This window comes from Pristis pectinata, chromosome 11, assembly GCF_009764475.1.
Source record: "Pristis pectinata isolate sPriPec2 chromosome 11, sPriPec2.1.pri, whole genome shotgun sequence".
NCBI classification, from domain to species: Eukaryota; Metazoa; Chordata; class Chondrichthyes; order Rhinopristiformes; family Pristidae; genus Pristis; species Pristis pectinata.
This window is the reverse complement of record NC_067415.1, coordinates 1443997-1459356: the sequence shown is the minus strand read 5'-3', so window position 1 is coordinate 1459356 and position 15360 is coordinate 1443997. Positions and strand designations below refer to the sequence as shown.

At 46.1% G+C, this 15360-nt stretch overlaps 1 protein-coding gene across 2 annotated transcripts in view; it reads left to right on the top strand.

Annotated features, from left to right (window-relative positions):
* rrm1 (ribonucleotide reductase M1 polypeptide) overlaps positions 1–13288 on the top strand; it is a 33472-nt gene extending 20184 nt beyond the window's left edge. For both annotated transcript variants that reach the window (XM_052025908.1, XM_052025907.1), the window contains exons 10-19: positions 16–177; positions 817–896; positions 1583–1784; positions 2610–2759; positions 3482–3703; positions 5762–5838; positions 8024–8159; positions 8795–8890; positions 9694–9882; positions 12609–13288. In XM_052025908.1, coding sequence (XP_051881868.1) covers positions 16–177; positions 817–896; positions 1583–1784; positions 2610–2759; positions 3482–3703; positions 5762–5838; positions 8024–8159; positions 8795–8890; positions 9694–9882; positions 12609–12779 — 1485 coding nt within the window. In that variant the 3' untranslated portion in view covers positions 12780–13288. The remainder of the gene's footprint in view (positions 1–15; positions 178–816; positions 897–1582; positions 1785–2609; positions 2760–3481; positions 3704–5761; positions 5839–8023; positions 8160–8794; positions 8891–9693; positions 9883–12608) is intronic.
* The last annotated feature ends 2072 nt before the right edge of the window (positions 13289–15360 follow it).

Here is a 15360-nt window from a genome sequence, read left to right as displayed (position 1 = left end):
CTGTTCTCTCTGCAGCGCCCTGGTGCCTTCGCCATCTATTTGGAGCCCTGGCACATGGACATCTTCGACTTCTTGGAGTTGAAGAAGAACACTGGCAAGGAGGAGCAGCGAGCTCGAGATCTCTTCTATGCACTTTGGATCCCAGACCTGTTCATGAGGCGCGTGGAGAACAACCAGGTGCGAGCGCAATGGTTTGAGCAAAAGTCGGCAATCCTGAATTGAGTAACACCGATGATGGTTGTTGTGGGTAGGGGGTCCGAACATTGGGTATAAGGTGAACTAGAGACAGAATCATTTTAAGCATCTCTTTCTGTCTTGGGTCAGCTTAAAGTTCTTTTCAACCAATCAAGTGCTTTTCTGCTGAATGTCTTCGGTAGTTCATGGATTTTTATTGTTAAGGAATTGGAAAATTCCCCCTCTGTTCCAGTAGTATCCGTGGATTTTACACCTGGGAAGGTAAACAAGAACTTAACACTTCATAACAGGCGGCTCCAGCAGTGCAAGACTCCAAACCAGGTGTGACAGTCTGGGTAAGGGGCCATGCCTCGAGTGCTGCCTAAACCCACAGCTTTCCTGCTTGGTGACGAGATTGTTCCCCATGGAGCTGCAGTTGCTTATTAATAAAACAATCTGTGCTGATGGATCATGTTGAATGACTGAGATCAATGGGTTAAGGGCTTTTCACGAGTAGATAAAGTTTGGTAGTTTATCTCTGTCCAATAGGGCCAAACTCTGATTGAAGCAGGGATTTCAGGATTTCAACTGTGATGAGGTGAAGTCTCTGCACATTTTACTCATTGCTCCCTGATTTTGCAGGACTGGTCCTTGATGTGTCCCCATGATTGCCCTGGCCTGGATGAAGTTTGGGGAGAGGAGTTTGAGGCTCTGTACGAAAGGTAATCCTGATGTGATAAAGGTCAGACGACCTATTGTGGCATTCCTTGAGGGATAAATGAGAGATCTTTATTAGTCACATGTACATCGAAACACACAGTGAAATGCAGCTTTTGCGTAGACTGTTCTGGGGGCAGCCCGCAAGTGTTGCCACGCTTCCGGTGCCAACGCAGCATGCCCACAACTTCCTAACCCGTACGTCTTTGGAATGTGGGAGGAAACTGGAGCACCCAGAGGAAACTCATGCACACACGAAGAGAACGTACAAACTCCTTACAGGCAGTGGCCGGAATTGAACAGCGTTACGCTAACCACTACAATACCCTGCCTGCCCTGCTTAGCTAAATGTTGGCCAGGTTAGAGGTTCGCTCAAGGGCAGGTCTTGTTTTACTGCATTATCTGAAAAATGTACATGTTCTGTTGCAAGGGTACATTGCCAGTGGGTTCAAGTCAGTGGTTGCACTGTTGGTCACTACAGTTCTTTTGACTGTCACAATTTTGACATTGTGGCTGAAGTTGTCGAATCAAACTGGGTGGAAATTATAACTCAAGCAACGGGCTGGTGTTGTTTGTCATCCATCCTTGTAGTAATGTGGTATCTTCCCCGCTTTGTTTCTGCATCCCTTAACTCGCTTCCTTGCTCTGACCAGATTGAATCTGCTATAGTCCAGCTGTGTTTTCCCCACAGGTATGAGAAGGAGGGCCGTGCACGCAAGGTGGTGAAGGCACAGCAGCTGTGGTATGCGATCATTGAGTCTCAGACTGAGACGGGAACACCTTACATGCTGTACAAAGATGCCTGCAACAGGAAGAGTAACCAGCAGAACCTGGGGACCATCAAATGCAGCAATTTGTGCACTGAGATAGTGGAATACACCAGTCTGGATGAGGTGAGCCCAATGCACATTTAGATGTCAATCTGTGAGCACACCTCTTGGTGCTGCCCCCTTCTCTTCCTCCCACCCTGCCCCACCCTCACCCCCTCTGGTGTTGTCACCAGTTCCTGCCTCCACAGGTCCAGCTATAGCACTCAGTGCATTTAACTTGGCACAGGCCAGTATTGATAGAACATAGGACAGTACAGTGCAGGAACAGGCCCTTTGGCCCAAGCTGTCTGCCAACCATGATGTTGAATTAAACTTAAACCTTTGTACCTGCACATGATCTATGTCCCTTCAATCCCTGCATATTCATGTGCCTGTCTAACAGCCTCTTAAATGCCACTATTGTGTCTGCTTCCATCACTTCCCCTGGCAGCCCATTCCAGGCATGTACATGTATTGTACCTCACATCTCCATTAAACTTCCCCTCTCTCACCTTAAAGCTATGTCCTCTGGTATTTGACATCTCTATGCTGGGGAAAATGACTGACTATCTGCTCCAACTAAGCCTCCCATAAAGTTATAAACTTGGATCAGGTCTCCCCTCAGCCTCTGACACTCCAGAGAAAACAACCCAAGTTGTCCATCCTCTCCTTATAGCTAATACTCTAACCCTCTTATACCCCTCTGCAATGCCCGCACACCCTTCCTGGCATGCAGCAACAAGAACCGCACACAATACTCCCAAGTGTGACCTAACCGACATTTTCTACAGCTGATTCTCTTGGTCTGTGGTTCCTGCGAGATGAGTTTGTCCCCTGCTGTTGTCTTAGGGTTTTCATTGGTCTGTGGTGATCCCAAAGCTGATGCTGGTTCCTGTTTCTCACTGGCAGGTGGCAGTTTGCAACTTGGCCTCCTTGGCACTGAATATGTACGTTACTGCAGATCGCACCTACGACTTCAATAAGCTGGCTGATGTCACCCGGGTGGCTGTTAGAAACCTGAATAAAATCATTGAAGTGAATTATTATCCAATTCCTGAGGTAGGTGGAGAGAGACGCTGTGCTGGGCCTTCTGACGTGCAGGAAGTTTGGTCTTTGAGGTAAATGATTTGGGTTAGAATGTTTCCTGTAAAGGTGTTGCTGTATTTGCATATCTGCATACACAAGACACTCGCACGTTAAAACCTGCAGTATTGATGGAAGCCATTTGGCCCATTGTGTCTGTTGCTGAGGTCTGTGACACACATACGTAAGAAATGGGACGAGCAGTAGACCATTTCAATCTGCTCTCCCATTAATAACATCAGAAGTGATCTGGCTTAAACCCATTTTCTTGCCCTGTGCACATACCCCTGATTCCTTTAATCTCCAGAAATCACCCAATTTCAGTTTTCATTATAGTCAGTGACTGGATCCCCACAGCTCTGGGATAAAGAATTCCACCAAAGGTTTTCCACCATCCTGATGAAGAAATTTCTCCTCACCTCTGTCCTGAATGGCCAACTCCTTTGAGACTGTGACCACTTGTTCTAGACTCCCTAGTGGAGGGAACATGCTTGCTGCGTCTCCCCTGTCAAGCTCTGGAAGAATTTCGTATGTTTCAATAAAATCACCTATTCTAAACTCGAGAGAAAAATAGATGCCTCATGAGACACTCCATCCAAAATCTGTCCAGTGAATTAACTGAAGAAACAATTGCAGATGTGTTGCTCTGTCTTGAGTGTGACCAGGCCGTCTTTTAAATGCTTTCATTTCTCTTGCAGGCAGAATATTCTAATAAAAAACACAGGCCGATTGGTATTGGAGTCCAGGGACTAGCGGACGCCTTTATCCTGATGCGATACCCCTTTGAAAGTGAAGACGCTCAGAAACTCAACATTCAGATCTTTGAGACCATTTACTATGCAGCCCTGGATGCCAGCTGTGACTTGGCCAAGGAGCTGGGTCCTTACGAAAGTTACCAGGGATGTCCTGTCAGTAAGGGGGTGAGTATTTTTGCTGGGAGTGTTACTGTTTCCCTGTTCCAGCTGCCTATCTATGAACCTGTCTAAATGTCTTTTAAATGCTTTAATTGTCCCCACCTCTACCACTTCCTCTGGCAGCTCGTTCCACACACCCACCACCCTCTGGAAAAACTTGCCCTTCAGATCCCGTTTAAATCTTTCCCCTCTCACAAAGCTATATGCTCTACTTTTAAGTTCTCCTAACCTGAGAAAAAGACTGATCATCCACCTTATCTATACCCCTCATGTTTTTATAAACCTCAGTAAAGTCACCCCTTGGCCTCCTCCACTCCATGGAAAACAGTCCCAGCCTATCCAGTTGCTCTGAACTCAAGCCCTCCAGTCCTGGTAACATCCTTGTGAATCTTTTCTGCTGGTAACATTCTTGTGAATCTATGATCTTTAAATTATAGATTTAATTTCATTCTTCTGTTTGAACTTGAGAATTGATTGTTTGACATTAGTTGCCCAAGAAGGTTGTGGCAAGCTGCCTTAAACGTTGCAAGGTCTTGTTAGATCCACCAAGGAAATTTGAGCCAAGTGCATAATGTAGTGTCAGCAGGCTGGTGCATTTGCATTGATGTGGCAGCTTTGTAATTTACTTTTGCTGATTATTATTTTTATTCTGGGAAGATTTGTTTTAACTGTTTCATAGTCATCCAGCATGGAAACAGGCCATTCGGCCCAACTGGTCCGTGCCAACAAACATGCCCATCCAAGCCAGTCCCATTTGCCTGCGTTTGCCCCATATCCCTCTAAACCCTCCTAATCCATGCACCTGTCCAATTGTCTTTTAAAAGTTGATATTGTACCTGCCTCCACGACATCCTCTGGCAGCTCATTGCATTTTCTGACCACCCTCTGCATTATTTAAAAAAAAAGTTGACCCTCAAGTTCCTATTTAAATCTTTCCTCTCTCACCTTAGTTCTTGATTCCCCAAACCCTGGGAACAAGACTGTTCACATTCACCCTGATGATTTTGTATACATCTATAAGATCACCTCTGTCTCCTACACTCCAAGGAATAAAGTTCTAGCCTGTCCAACTTCTCCCTATAACTTAGAGCCTCGAGTCCTGGCAACATCCTTGTAAATCTTTTCTGCACTCTTTCCAGTTTAATGACATCTTTCCTACAGCAGGGTGACCAAAACTGTACATAGTACTCCAAGTGTGGCTTCACCAACATCTTGTACAACTGCAACATAACAGCCCAACTTCTGTACTCAGTGCCCTGGCTGATGAAGGCCAGCATTCCAAAAGCACCCTTCACCCTGTTTACCTGTGACTCTCAGGGAATCATGTGCCTGAACTCCAAGATCCCTCTCTGTTCTACAACACTCCCCAGGTGTGTTCTCTGAATGTCCTACCTTGACTTGACTTATCAAAACAACTAGTGAGTTTGAACTCTGGAGTTATTCTGTACCTACATGGTGGGAAGGCTTGGATAGCATCTCATTAATGTACTGAACTTTGCTTTTGGGGGCAACAGATGCTGCAAGTTCCCTCTGAGTTGCACCCCACCAGATATTAAAATATATTACTGTTCCTTCATTACTGGGTTGAAATTATGAAGGTCCCACTCTGTTGGCATTAAGAGCACCTCCAGTACAGATAGGGCAGGCAGTGCTGACTCAAACATGGGCACAAGCTAAAATGGTTAAAGGCATTCATAACCATTTCTACAGCCTGTCTTGATGCTGTCAGAACAGTGGCAGGGAAGTATTCATTGACTGCCAGTGACAGTCAGTTACAGCTCTATGCACCCGTGTTGCCCTTCCAAGTGTGAATGGACATTGGCGATATGTGGATCAGGTTAGTGATCTCAAGCATTTGGAGTTTGTATCAAACCCCTTTGGGGTTGGATATGGGCAAGCTTCCTCTACACTGAATCTACTCTGTTGCTTATTGTATGGATATATTTGTTATAGTGTTTGTAGTCTTGTTTTGAGTTTCAGTTCGGCTACAGCTGTTTGAGATCTTGAGCACTCTGTACCAGCAAGAATGATGAGTGTGTTATGTGCTGACTGCTTTGCTTTCAGATCCTCCAGTACGACATGTGGAACGTCACACCCACTGATCTTTGGGACTGGAAGGGGCTGAAGGAGAAAATTGCAAAGTAAGCGTCTGCAAAATCATTGTGAAGGGATAAGGCCAGCTGCCGGGGCAATGTCTGGTGAGAAAGGAACGAGTGAGGTGTCTGATTAAATGTCTCATGATTATTAAAAGAAACTGGTATCTGATTAGGCACACGTGTTCCTGTTGTGGTGAGAGAGAGGTTGTGAGTGAGAAGGTGTTTTCTTGGGACTGAATGTTGCAACAGAAGGGAAGTGAGGGATGTGGGTCTGGGGAGCAGTATGGAAGGGATTTAGTGTAGGAGGCAATTGCTACATCAATTCTGGTTCTTGTTCCCATCATCTTGTAATTGTAATTTGACTTTAATCCTGTTTCCTTGCTGCATCTCCTCACTGTATCCATTTATATCTGCCCATTGCCTCAGCAGCAATGGTATTAGATTGATCTTTATTTGTAAAGGAATGTGGAAGGCCAGAATTTGTTGTCCAACTTTAACTGCTCCAATTAGCTTTCTGGGACATTTGGCCCCTAATTCCTACTCTGCTACTCAATATCATAGTTAATTTTATTTTTACCACTGTGCCACTTTTCTGCTCCAACTCCATATCCCTTGTCTCTTTAACATCTTAAAAATGGGGCAGTTTGGAGCTTTGTGTGATATCCTTCCTTTACCCACAAATACTTACCTCAAATCTGGAGGTTTAAGTGCTTTATAGTGTTAAAGACCTCGGGGCTAGGCTTCAGCCATCTTCAAGATAGAATCCCAACCCATACGTTTTCATGATGGTAGGATTTCAGGTACCTGCCTTTTGCATCTTGTTTATCCCTGCTCCGGTGTCCCCTTCCTTTTCTGATCATGGCCAGAATTGTAGGCAGTCCACAGGGACCCAAGAAAACAAGAGCAGGAGTAGGCCACCTGGCCTGCTGTTCCATATGTCCACGGCTGATTCATGCTTGTCCAGACTCCCCTTCCGTACTCCCGAATGTGGTTTAATGAATAATCCAGCATTTTTGGTAATCTGGCCATCACAAATCCACCTCCATTCCCCAGTTACTCTTCAAATGAGTTTGCTAATTGAATATTAATGGTCTTGAAACTGGTCTGTAGTCTCTGTTTGTGGAAGGTGGGGTACAACAGGACATCTTGTAAAGGAAAAACATTCTGGGCATAGACGGCAGATTAGGCAGTGTCAATGAGAGGAAGTGAGTTTTAGGTCAGTGGCTTTTCATCTGTTCTTAAAAAAAATAATTTGGCTTGTACACATGCAATAGGAGCAGGAGCAGGTAGTTGGCTCCTGGTGCTGCTCTGCCTTTTTAAAGATCACGGCTGATCTTTATCTTGGTGCCAGTTTCTTGCACAAGCCCCTGATTCCTATCTAAAAATCAATCATCATCTCGAAACTGAACCTCCACAGCCCTCCTGGGTAGAGAACTCCAAAGATCCACCGTGTTCTGGGTGAAGAAGTATCTTCCCACCTCAGTTCTGAATGGCTAAGATTAAGACCTATCTTACTGAGAGTTGTACAGTGCAGAAACAGGCCCTTCGGCCCACATTGTCCATGCTCCCCTTTGTACTATCTAATGCCATTTATCCACATTAGGTTTCAACTTTCTATGCCTCAGTAATTCAAATACTTGTTTAGATGCTTTATTCACCCCAACCAGAGAAAACATCACCCCCCCCCCCCCCCCCCATGCCTACCCTGTGACGGCCTTTACAAAGAAAATTGTAGGTTTGAATGATCGCCTCTTGTTCTTTTGAATTCTGTATTCATGTCTTCTTCATCTCTTGTACAACAAACCCACATCCCAGAACCTTGTAGATCAACACTCCCTGTGTTGCAGACATCAGTGATGGGGGGGGGGAAGAGGGAGGCGGGAGGCGTGACAGCAGAAGGAGTGGTAATCGAGCTTGGTTTTGGAAACTTCGATTATTCGATCCTTCTGACTTTAAGTGAAAATTCTTTGGCCCCAAGTTGAAGGAGGGATGAGTTGGGAACAATGAATAGTTCTTTTGTTGTGTTGACACAGTAGCTGAGCCAAATGATTGTATAATCTGGAATAATATTGAAACCCTGCCCCCCCCCCCCCCCCCCCCCCCCCCCCAGCTGTATGTTTGGATTAGCTTATTTTTATTGCAGTTAGTGACTTGCTTTAAACTTGTTGACTACTTGAGGATTCTTCATATGGTGAGGCCTCACCTCCTGTTATCCACTCCAATCTTCCAGATATGGTGTTAGAAACAGCCTCCTGATTGCCCCAATGCCAACTGCCTCTACAGCCCAGATTCTGGGGAATAATGAGTCGATCGAACCATACACCAGCAACATCTACACGCGGCGAGTGCTGTCTGGGGAATTTCAGGTCAGTCTGCTTGGCTCAATGGATGGAAGTACTGGTGACACCTGTATTTACAGCCATTCGTGCCTCAAATTTTCAAATTAGAGCCTTTGGATCTCAAATGTTTGGGTCGTGATTCATGAATTATGTGAGGATGAATTTCTGTGTCACGAACACAATACAGACTTTTCTAGGAGTGCACTCCGCTTGTAACACAAGGTCACCTGTAATGCAGAATGCAAAAGGAAATTTTCTGTATTCATTCAGGGATGTAGAAATCTGTCAATCCTGGAAATTATCTGTTTCTTGATTGTCCCAGACTGAGGAGGTAGCTATGAGGCAGCCTCCTCTGTGGGTCTGAAATCTCATGCAGAACTGAGCTGGTAAAGAGAAGGCAGCTTATCTTCCCTGAACAATGTAACTGATCCAGTGGGTTTTTAAGGATAATCCAGTAGTTTCATGGTGGCTGTTACTGAGCTTATTTTTTTATTTCCAGATTTAATTACTTGAATTTTAAACTCTCCCGATAGCATAGTGGGATTCAAACTAGTGTCTGATCAATGGTCCAGAACTCTGGCTGCTCATCTAGTAACTTAACCTCTGTGCTCCTGTATCCCTTGGACTGGGGGCAGCTTGTGACACTGTGTGTTACCCTACAGGTCGTGAACCCACACCTACTGAAGGACTTGACAGAGCACGGACTGTGGAATGAGGACATGAAGAACCAGATCATTGCTCAGAACGGATCAATCCAGGTAGATGGTGCACCCTTAGTGCTTGCCTCCTTAACTCTGCTGATGGTGAAACCAGTTAGGAGCAGGGGTAGGGCTCCTCGAGCTGCTCCAACATTAATAAGATCAAAGCTGATCTGATTGTAACAACTCCTAGCTGGTTCCCTAGTATGATAAAGTGGACTCTTGACCTCACAATCTACCTCGTTATGACCTTGCACCTTATTGTCTGCCTGCACTGCACTTTCTCTGTAACTGTAACACTTTATTCTGCATTCTGTATTGTTTTACCCTGTACTACCTCGATGCACTGTTGTAATGAAATGATCTGTTTAGATGGCGTGTAAAGCATAGTTTATTCACTAACTCAGTAGATGTGACAGTAATAAACCGATTTACCAGTGATACAGCACACAAACTGGCCCTTTGGCCCACCATGTTCATGCTGCTTTCCTCTAGCTACACCAATCCCATTTGCCTGCATTAGGTCCGTATCCTGTGCCTTGCCTATTTAAGTGTCCGTCTAAATGTCACTTAAACGTAGTGACTGTATCTGATTCCATCACCTTCTCTGGCAGCGCGTTCCAAATATCAACCACTCTGTGCTTAGTCGGAAAGGGTAACAGCAAATTGGGTTCCTGTGCTCCCACTGGGCAAGCCCCGAGGGGGGAGTATTCCTTTGAACCAGTGTGTGTGCTACAGGAGAGAATTATGGAAAGGGAAGGTTGCAGAGACCCAGGCGAGATGAACTCTGCTCTTGTTCTAATTTGGTGAATGTCGGTGTGGTTCCCCGATTGGAGCTTTGTGAACACAGCTTCTCTCTGCAGAACATTGAAGGGATCCCAGCTGACCTGAAGTCCCTGTACAAGACTGTCTGGGAGATATCGCAGAAGACTATAATCAAGATGGGTGCAGACCGCGGAGCCTTCATTGACCAGAGCCAGTCGCTCAACATCCACGTGGCCGAGCCCAATTACGGCAAGCTGACCAGCATGCACTTCTACGGCTGGAAACAGGTGAATATTCGGACTGGGACCGGTCCTGTCTGCCGAACTCCCACCAGCTGATGCTACACTAAGGGTCACTGCGCTAAACGATAGAGATGGTGTGCAATAGAATCGGATAAACCCTCCCAGTCTTGGGGCAGGCCATATGTATTTCTTGGGCCATTCAGCCCATCAAGTTGATGCTGGCTCTCAGAACAGTCCCATCGGTTCCATTTCCCCCAGTTATTTTCCTCTCACATCAATTCTGATTGTCCTGCTACTTACCTACTCAAGGGGCAATTTACCATGACCAATTAACCTATCAGCACAAGTTTAGGATGTGGGAGGAGATGGGAGAACCCGGGGGAACCCCACACAGTCACGGGGAACATGCAAACTCCACACAGACAGCACCGGAGGTTGGAAGTGAAGCCAGATTACTCACCGCTGTACCACATGTGGATCAGACAGATCACACCTGGCACAATGATTCCCCCTCTCTCTAACCTCCAACCAATAACCCAGTAACACCTTGGCTCCCTGGCCAAATTGGCACTTCTCCAACAGTTGGTGCATTCGGGGGGGGGTGAAATTGGGAACACTGGGAGTGAAGGATGAGCACCAGGGTAACATTTGGTGCCCAGAACTGCAGCCTGCCATCTCACCTCTTGCCTGGTTTTAATTGCACCATCCCATCTTCAGCCAGCAAGGCCTGAATGCTGGAATACCCTTTCTCGGCCTCTGACTCTTAGGGCAGGTGATCAGATACTTGGACAAAGGCAGACATGAGAGGATAAAAGGCAGAGTTATACAGGATGGAAACAGGCCCTTCGGCCCAACTCATCCATGCTGACCAAGGTGCCTACCTGAGCTAGTCCCATTTGCCCACATTTGGCCCCCTATCCCTCAAAACCTTTCCTATCTTTAACATTGTAATTGTACCTGCCTTTACCAGTTCCTCTGGCAGCTCATTCCACACACCTGCCCTTTGTGTGGGAAATGTTGCTCCTTGAGTTCCCTTTAAACCTTTCCCCTCTTACCTTAAACCTGTGACCTCTAGTTTTAGACTGCCCTACCCTGGGAAAGAGACTGACCATCCACCTTATCTTTGTTCTGGTGCAGCCTCTGTTGTGTACCTCTTGTGTGAAGTGCCTGCAGTCTAAAATAAGTCCTGACGAAGGGTCTTTGTCCTGAAATGTTTCTCTCCCCACAGAAGCAGGCTGACCTGTGGAATATTTCCAGCATTCTGTTCTTATTTTGGACTTCCAGCATTTCCAGTGATTATTTTCATGTTCTTGGGCAGACCTGTGGTTTTGGGGATGACTTATTTCTGCTCTAGTTTAGTGGTTCTGAGGTGGCCAAGGCCTGTGTTCAAACTGCAGGCTCTTCCACAAATAGAACCATAGAACACCACAGCACAGAAAGTAGGCCATTCAGCCCTTCTAGTCTGTGCTGAAACTTTTTTCTGCTAGTCCCATTGACCTGCACCCAGTCCATAACCCTCCAGACCTCTCCCATCCATGTATCTATCCAATTTATTCTTAAAATTTAAGAGTGAGCCCAGATTTACCATGTCAGATGGCAGCTCGTTCCACACTCCCACCACTCTGAGTGAAGAAGTTCCCCCTAAATCTTTCCCCTTTCACCATAAAGACATGTCCTCTCGTATTTATCTCTCCTAATCTAGGTGGAAAGAGCCTACTTGCATTAACTCTGTCTATACCCCTCATAATTTTGTAAACCTCTATCAAATCTCCCCTCATTCTTCTGTGCTCCAAGGAATAAAGTCCTAACCTGTTCAATCTTTCCCTGTAACTCAACTCCTGAAGACCCGGCAACATTCTAGTAAATCTCCTCTGCACTCTTTCAATCTTACTGATATCCTTCCTGTAGTTAGGTGACCAGAACTGTACACAATACTCCAAATTTGGCCTCACCAAAGTCTTATACAACCTCACCATCACATCCCAACTCCTATACTCAACACTTTGATTTATAAATGCCAGGATGCCAAAAGCCTTCTTTACAACCCTGTCTACCTGTGACGCCACATTCAGGGAATTATGTATCTGAACTCCCAGATCCCTTTGTTCCTCTGCACTCCTCAGTGCCCTACCATTTACTGTGTATGTCCTACCTTGATTTTGTCTTTCCAAAATGCAACACCTCACACTTGTCTGCATTAAATTCCATCTGCCATTTTCTGGCCCATTTTCCCAGTTGGATCAGATCCCTCTGCAAGCTTTGAAAGCCTTCCTCGCTGTCCACAATGCCTCCAATCTTAGTGTCATCAGCAAACTTGCTGATCCAATTTACCACATCATCATCTAGATCATTGAGATAGAGAACAAACAATGGTCCCAGCACAGATCCCTGAGGCACACCACTAGTCACAGGCCTCCAATCTGAAACAATCATCCACTACCACTCTGTCTTCTCCCACACAGATGGGTCAGGAGATGGCTGATGGGGTGGGTAATTGTGAGGTGCTGTCCACTGCTCCTTCCACTGTACACAGGGCTTCTGTGTGCTCCCTGTGCATGGCCCTTGAGGCTCTCAATACCATCTCGAGTGCTGCTTTTCCGTGGAGCCAGGGGTTCCAGGAGTGGGTGGTGATGTTGCACAGAGAGGCTTTGTGCACATCCTGGAATCTACTTGTGATCTCTCACGAAGGACCTGGGGTCTGGTGTCATCCAGAGGTAACAGGAGTGCTCAGAGTCTGAACGTGCAGTTTTGATTGCTGTTTGACTTTGCAGGGACTGAAGACTGGGATGTATTACTTGAGGACCAGGCCTGCAGCCAATCCCATCCAGTTCACACTGAACAAGGAGAAGCTCCGGGAAACTGCAGCAGAGAAGGAGAAGAACAAGGCTGCCATGGTGTGCTCACTGGAGAACAGGGCAGATTGTCTGATGTGTGGCTCCTAGACTGAGAGCCCTTGCCAGCACCCATAGTCTGTTTAACACCGATTGTAGGGGTCACAGACTAGTAGCAAGGTGCATTCTAGGAGACCTTGCTGTTCACTGGATCCATATCAATAAAAGCAACTTACTTGTTAATACTTGATTCAACAAATGTTGTACCAATAGGATCTCACTGAGCCACTTGACCTCATTCGTCTATTGTATCGGATGCCGTGTATCATGAGAGGTGTCTGATGCCGTTGATGTGCACGTTTCCTTGCTGGAGCTGGGCTTGTAAGTGGGGTGGGAGGACACAGAGTCTGTGCTGGGGTGACAAGGGATGCTCCTGCTATTGGTATGGTTTTAACTACAGTGATTACCAGTCATACTGTCAAAGCATTAGGTGGGTGGATTGTCTCTGTGGCTCTCACCCATTTAACAATGTTCTTGCTCCTTACAGTGTATATTCTTTGTACAGAACTGTTAACTATTTGATGCCATATATGAGCTACAATTAAACATTCCTATACAGTATTTTTGTTTTTCTTTTCCTGAAGGTTGGCTTGTTTATTTTATGTGTGTATGTGCTGGCTGTTTCAGTGATTTCTAGTTCCCAATCCCAATGCAGAGCTGGGAGCATGGTGCTGTCGAAGGGGGCAACACTGAGGGACAAGTATGTTCAGAGTCTTGCCTCCACAGCCCTCTGAGAGTGAATTCCACAGGTTCACTGCCCTCTGAATGGGGAAATTTCTCCTCTCAGTCTGAAATCCCTTGTCCTGTAACCTCTTGTTCTACACACCCCAGCCAGGGAAAACACCACTCTAGCATCCATCTGTCCAGCCCTGCCAGAATTTTAAGTTTCAGTTGGATTCCCCCTCGTTCTATTAAATTAACCAACCGTCAGTCAGTTTTGTGAATATTTGCTGCACTCCTACACTTTATCCTTGGGAAGGAGAGTGAAACTGTAGTAGTCCACGTGGTCTCATCATCGCACTGTATAATTGTAGCAAATCATTGCCTTGGTGATGGGAGGCGGTGGGGGATTGGATTTTATGATTGGAAGCCTGTGACTGGTGGTATGCCACAGAGATTGGTGCTGGGACCTTTGCTGCCCATTGATGTAGCTATGGGCAGAGCAATGGCAGGTGGAGTTTATCCTGGTAAGTGTAAGGTGATGCACTTTGGGAAGACTGAGGCTAGGACAACTACAATGAATGGTAAAGCCTTAGAGTACCGAAGGACAGGGATCTTGGTGTGCAGGTCCGAGGGGCTCTAAAGATGGCAGTACAGGTAAATAAGGTGGTGAAGAAGGCATATGGGATACTTGCCTTCATCTTCTGTGACAATATAAGAGCAGGGAGCTGGTGGAGTTGCTTCATAAAGCATTGTTTAGGCTGTAGCTGGAACATTGTATGCAATTCTGGTTGCCACACTGTAGAAAGGATGTAATTGCGTGAGAGAAGGCAGAGAGGAGATGTGCTCATGTGTTGTCTGGGATGAGTGCTTCAGTTAGAAGACTGGTTTGATTCTGTTGTAATGAAGGAGGGACCTGATAAGATACTCAGTGCCTCGACTAATAAAGGCACCTTTACCGCCCTGTGCGGCTGCTTTCAGGGAGCTATGGATTTGGACCCCCAAGATCCCCCTGTACATCAGCACTGTTGAAGGTCCTGCTAATTAACAGTGTATTGTCCTTTTACATTTGATCTCCCGAAGTGCATCACCTCACACTTGGCCGGGTTAAACTCCATCTGCCATTTCTCTGCTCATCTCTGCAACTGATCTATATCCCACTGTATCCTTTGGCAGTCTTTTACATTGCCCACAACACCACCAACCTTTGTTGTCTGTGAACTTACTAACCCACCCATATATTGCAAACAACAGAGGTCGCAGTACAGGTCCCTGCAGAACACAAGTCACTGACCTCCAGCTGGAAGAAGTCCCATTGACCACTACCCTTTGACTTCTATGGGCAAACCAATTCACTGTGGTTTCACGTTAATCCACATTATACTGTATCTGCCAAGCTTTTGTTCAACTTCAGTTGCTTGTGGCCTCTGCAGCCTCCTCACAGCTCATGACCCTGTAAGCTTCATGTCAACAGCAAGCTCCAAAGTGTTGTGCTCTCCATCCAACTCATTGCATGTGAACAGCTAAGGCCCAGGCATACCCCTGTGCTGCACCATGAATCAGCCACAGAGAGATGTTGAGTACAGTTCCTTCCCAGGTTATAACAGTCTTCCGTTCCTGAGAACTGTTTGTAACCTGAACAATTTTCAAGTCAGAAATGTATTTCAATAAAAACACAGACTAACCAAGTGTGACGTGTAGTTAAACCAGTCTGTTTAACTCAACCATTGAGATATTGTAGGGAACAGAGATCCCACCAGGCAGAGGATGCCTACAGCCCCGCAGGAGTGGCAAATCCATCCCACCGGTCTCTCAAACGCTTGGTCATACCTACGGGCTGTACATAAGTCAGGCATTGGTAACCTGGGGTGGACCTGTATCTCATCAGGCTCTGGGAGGGCACTGCTGGCGAGAGAGATGCTGGACAACGAAGTACAGTGAAGGGAAGGAAGGTCCTGTCATCTACACCTGG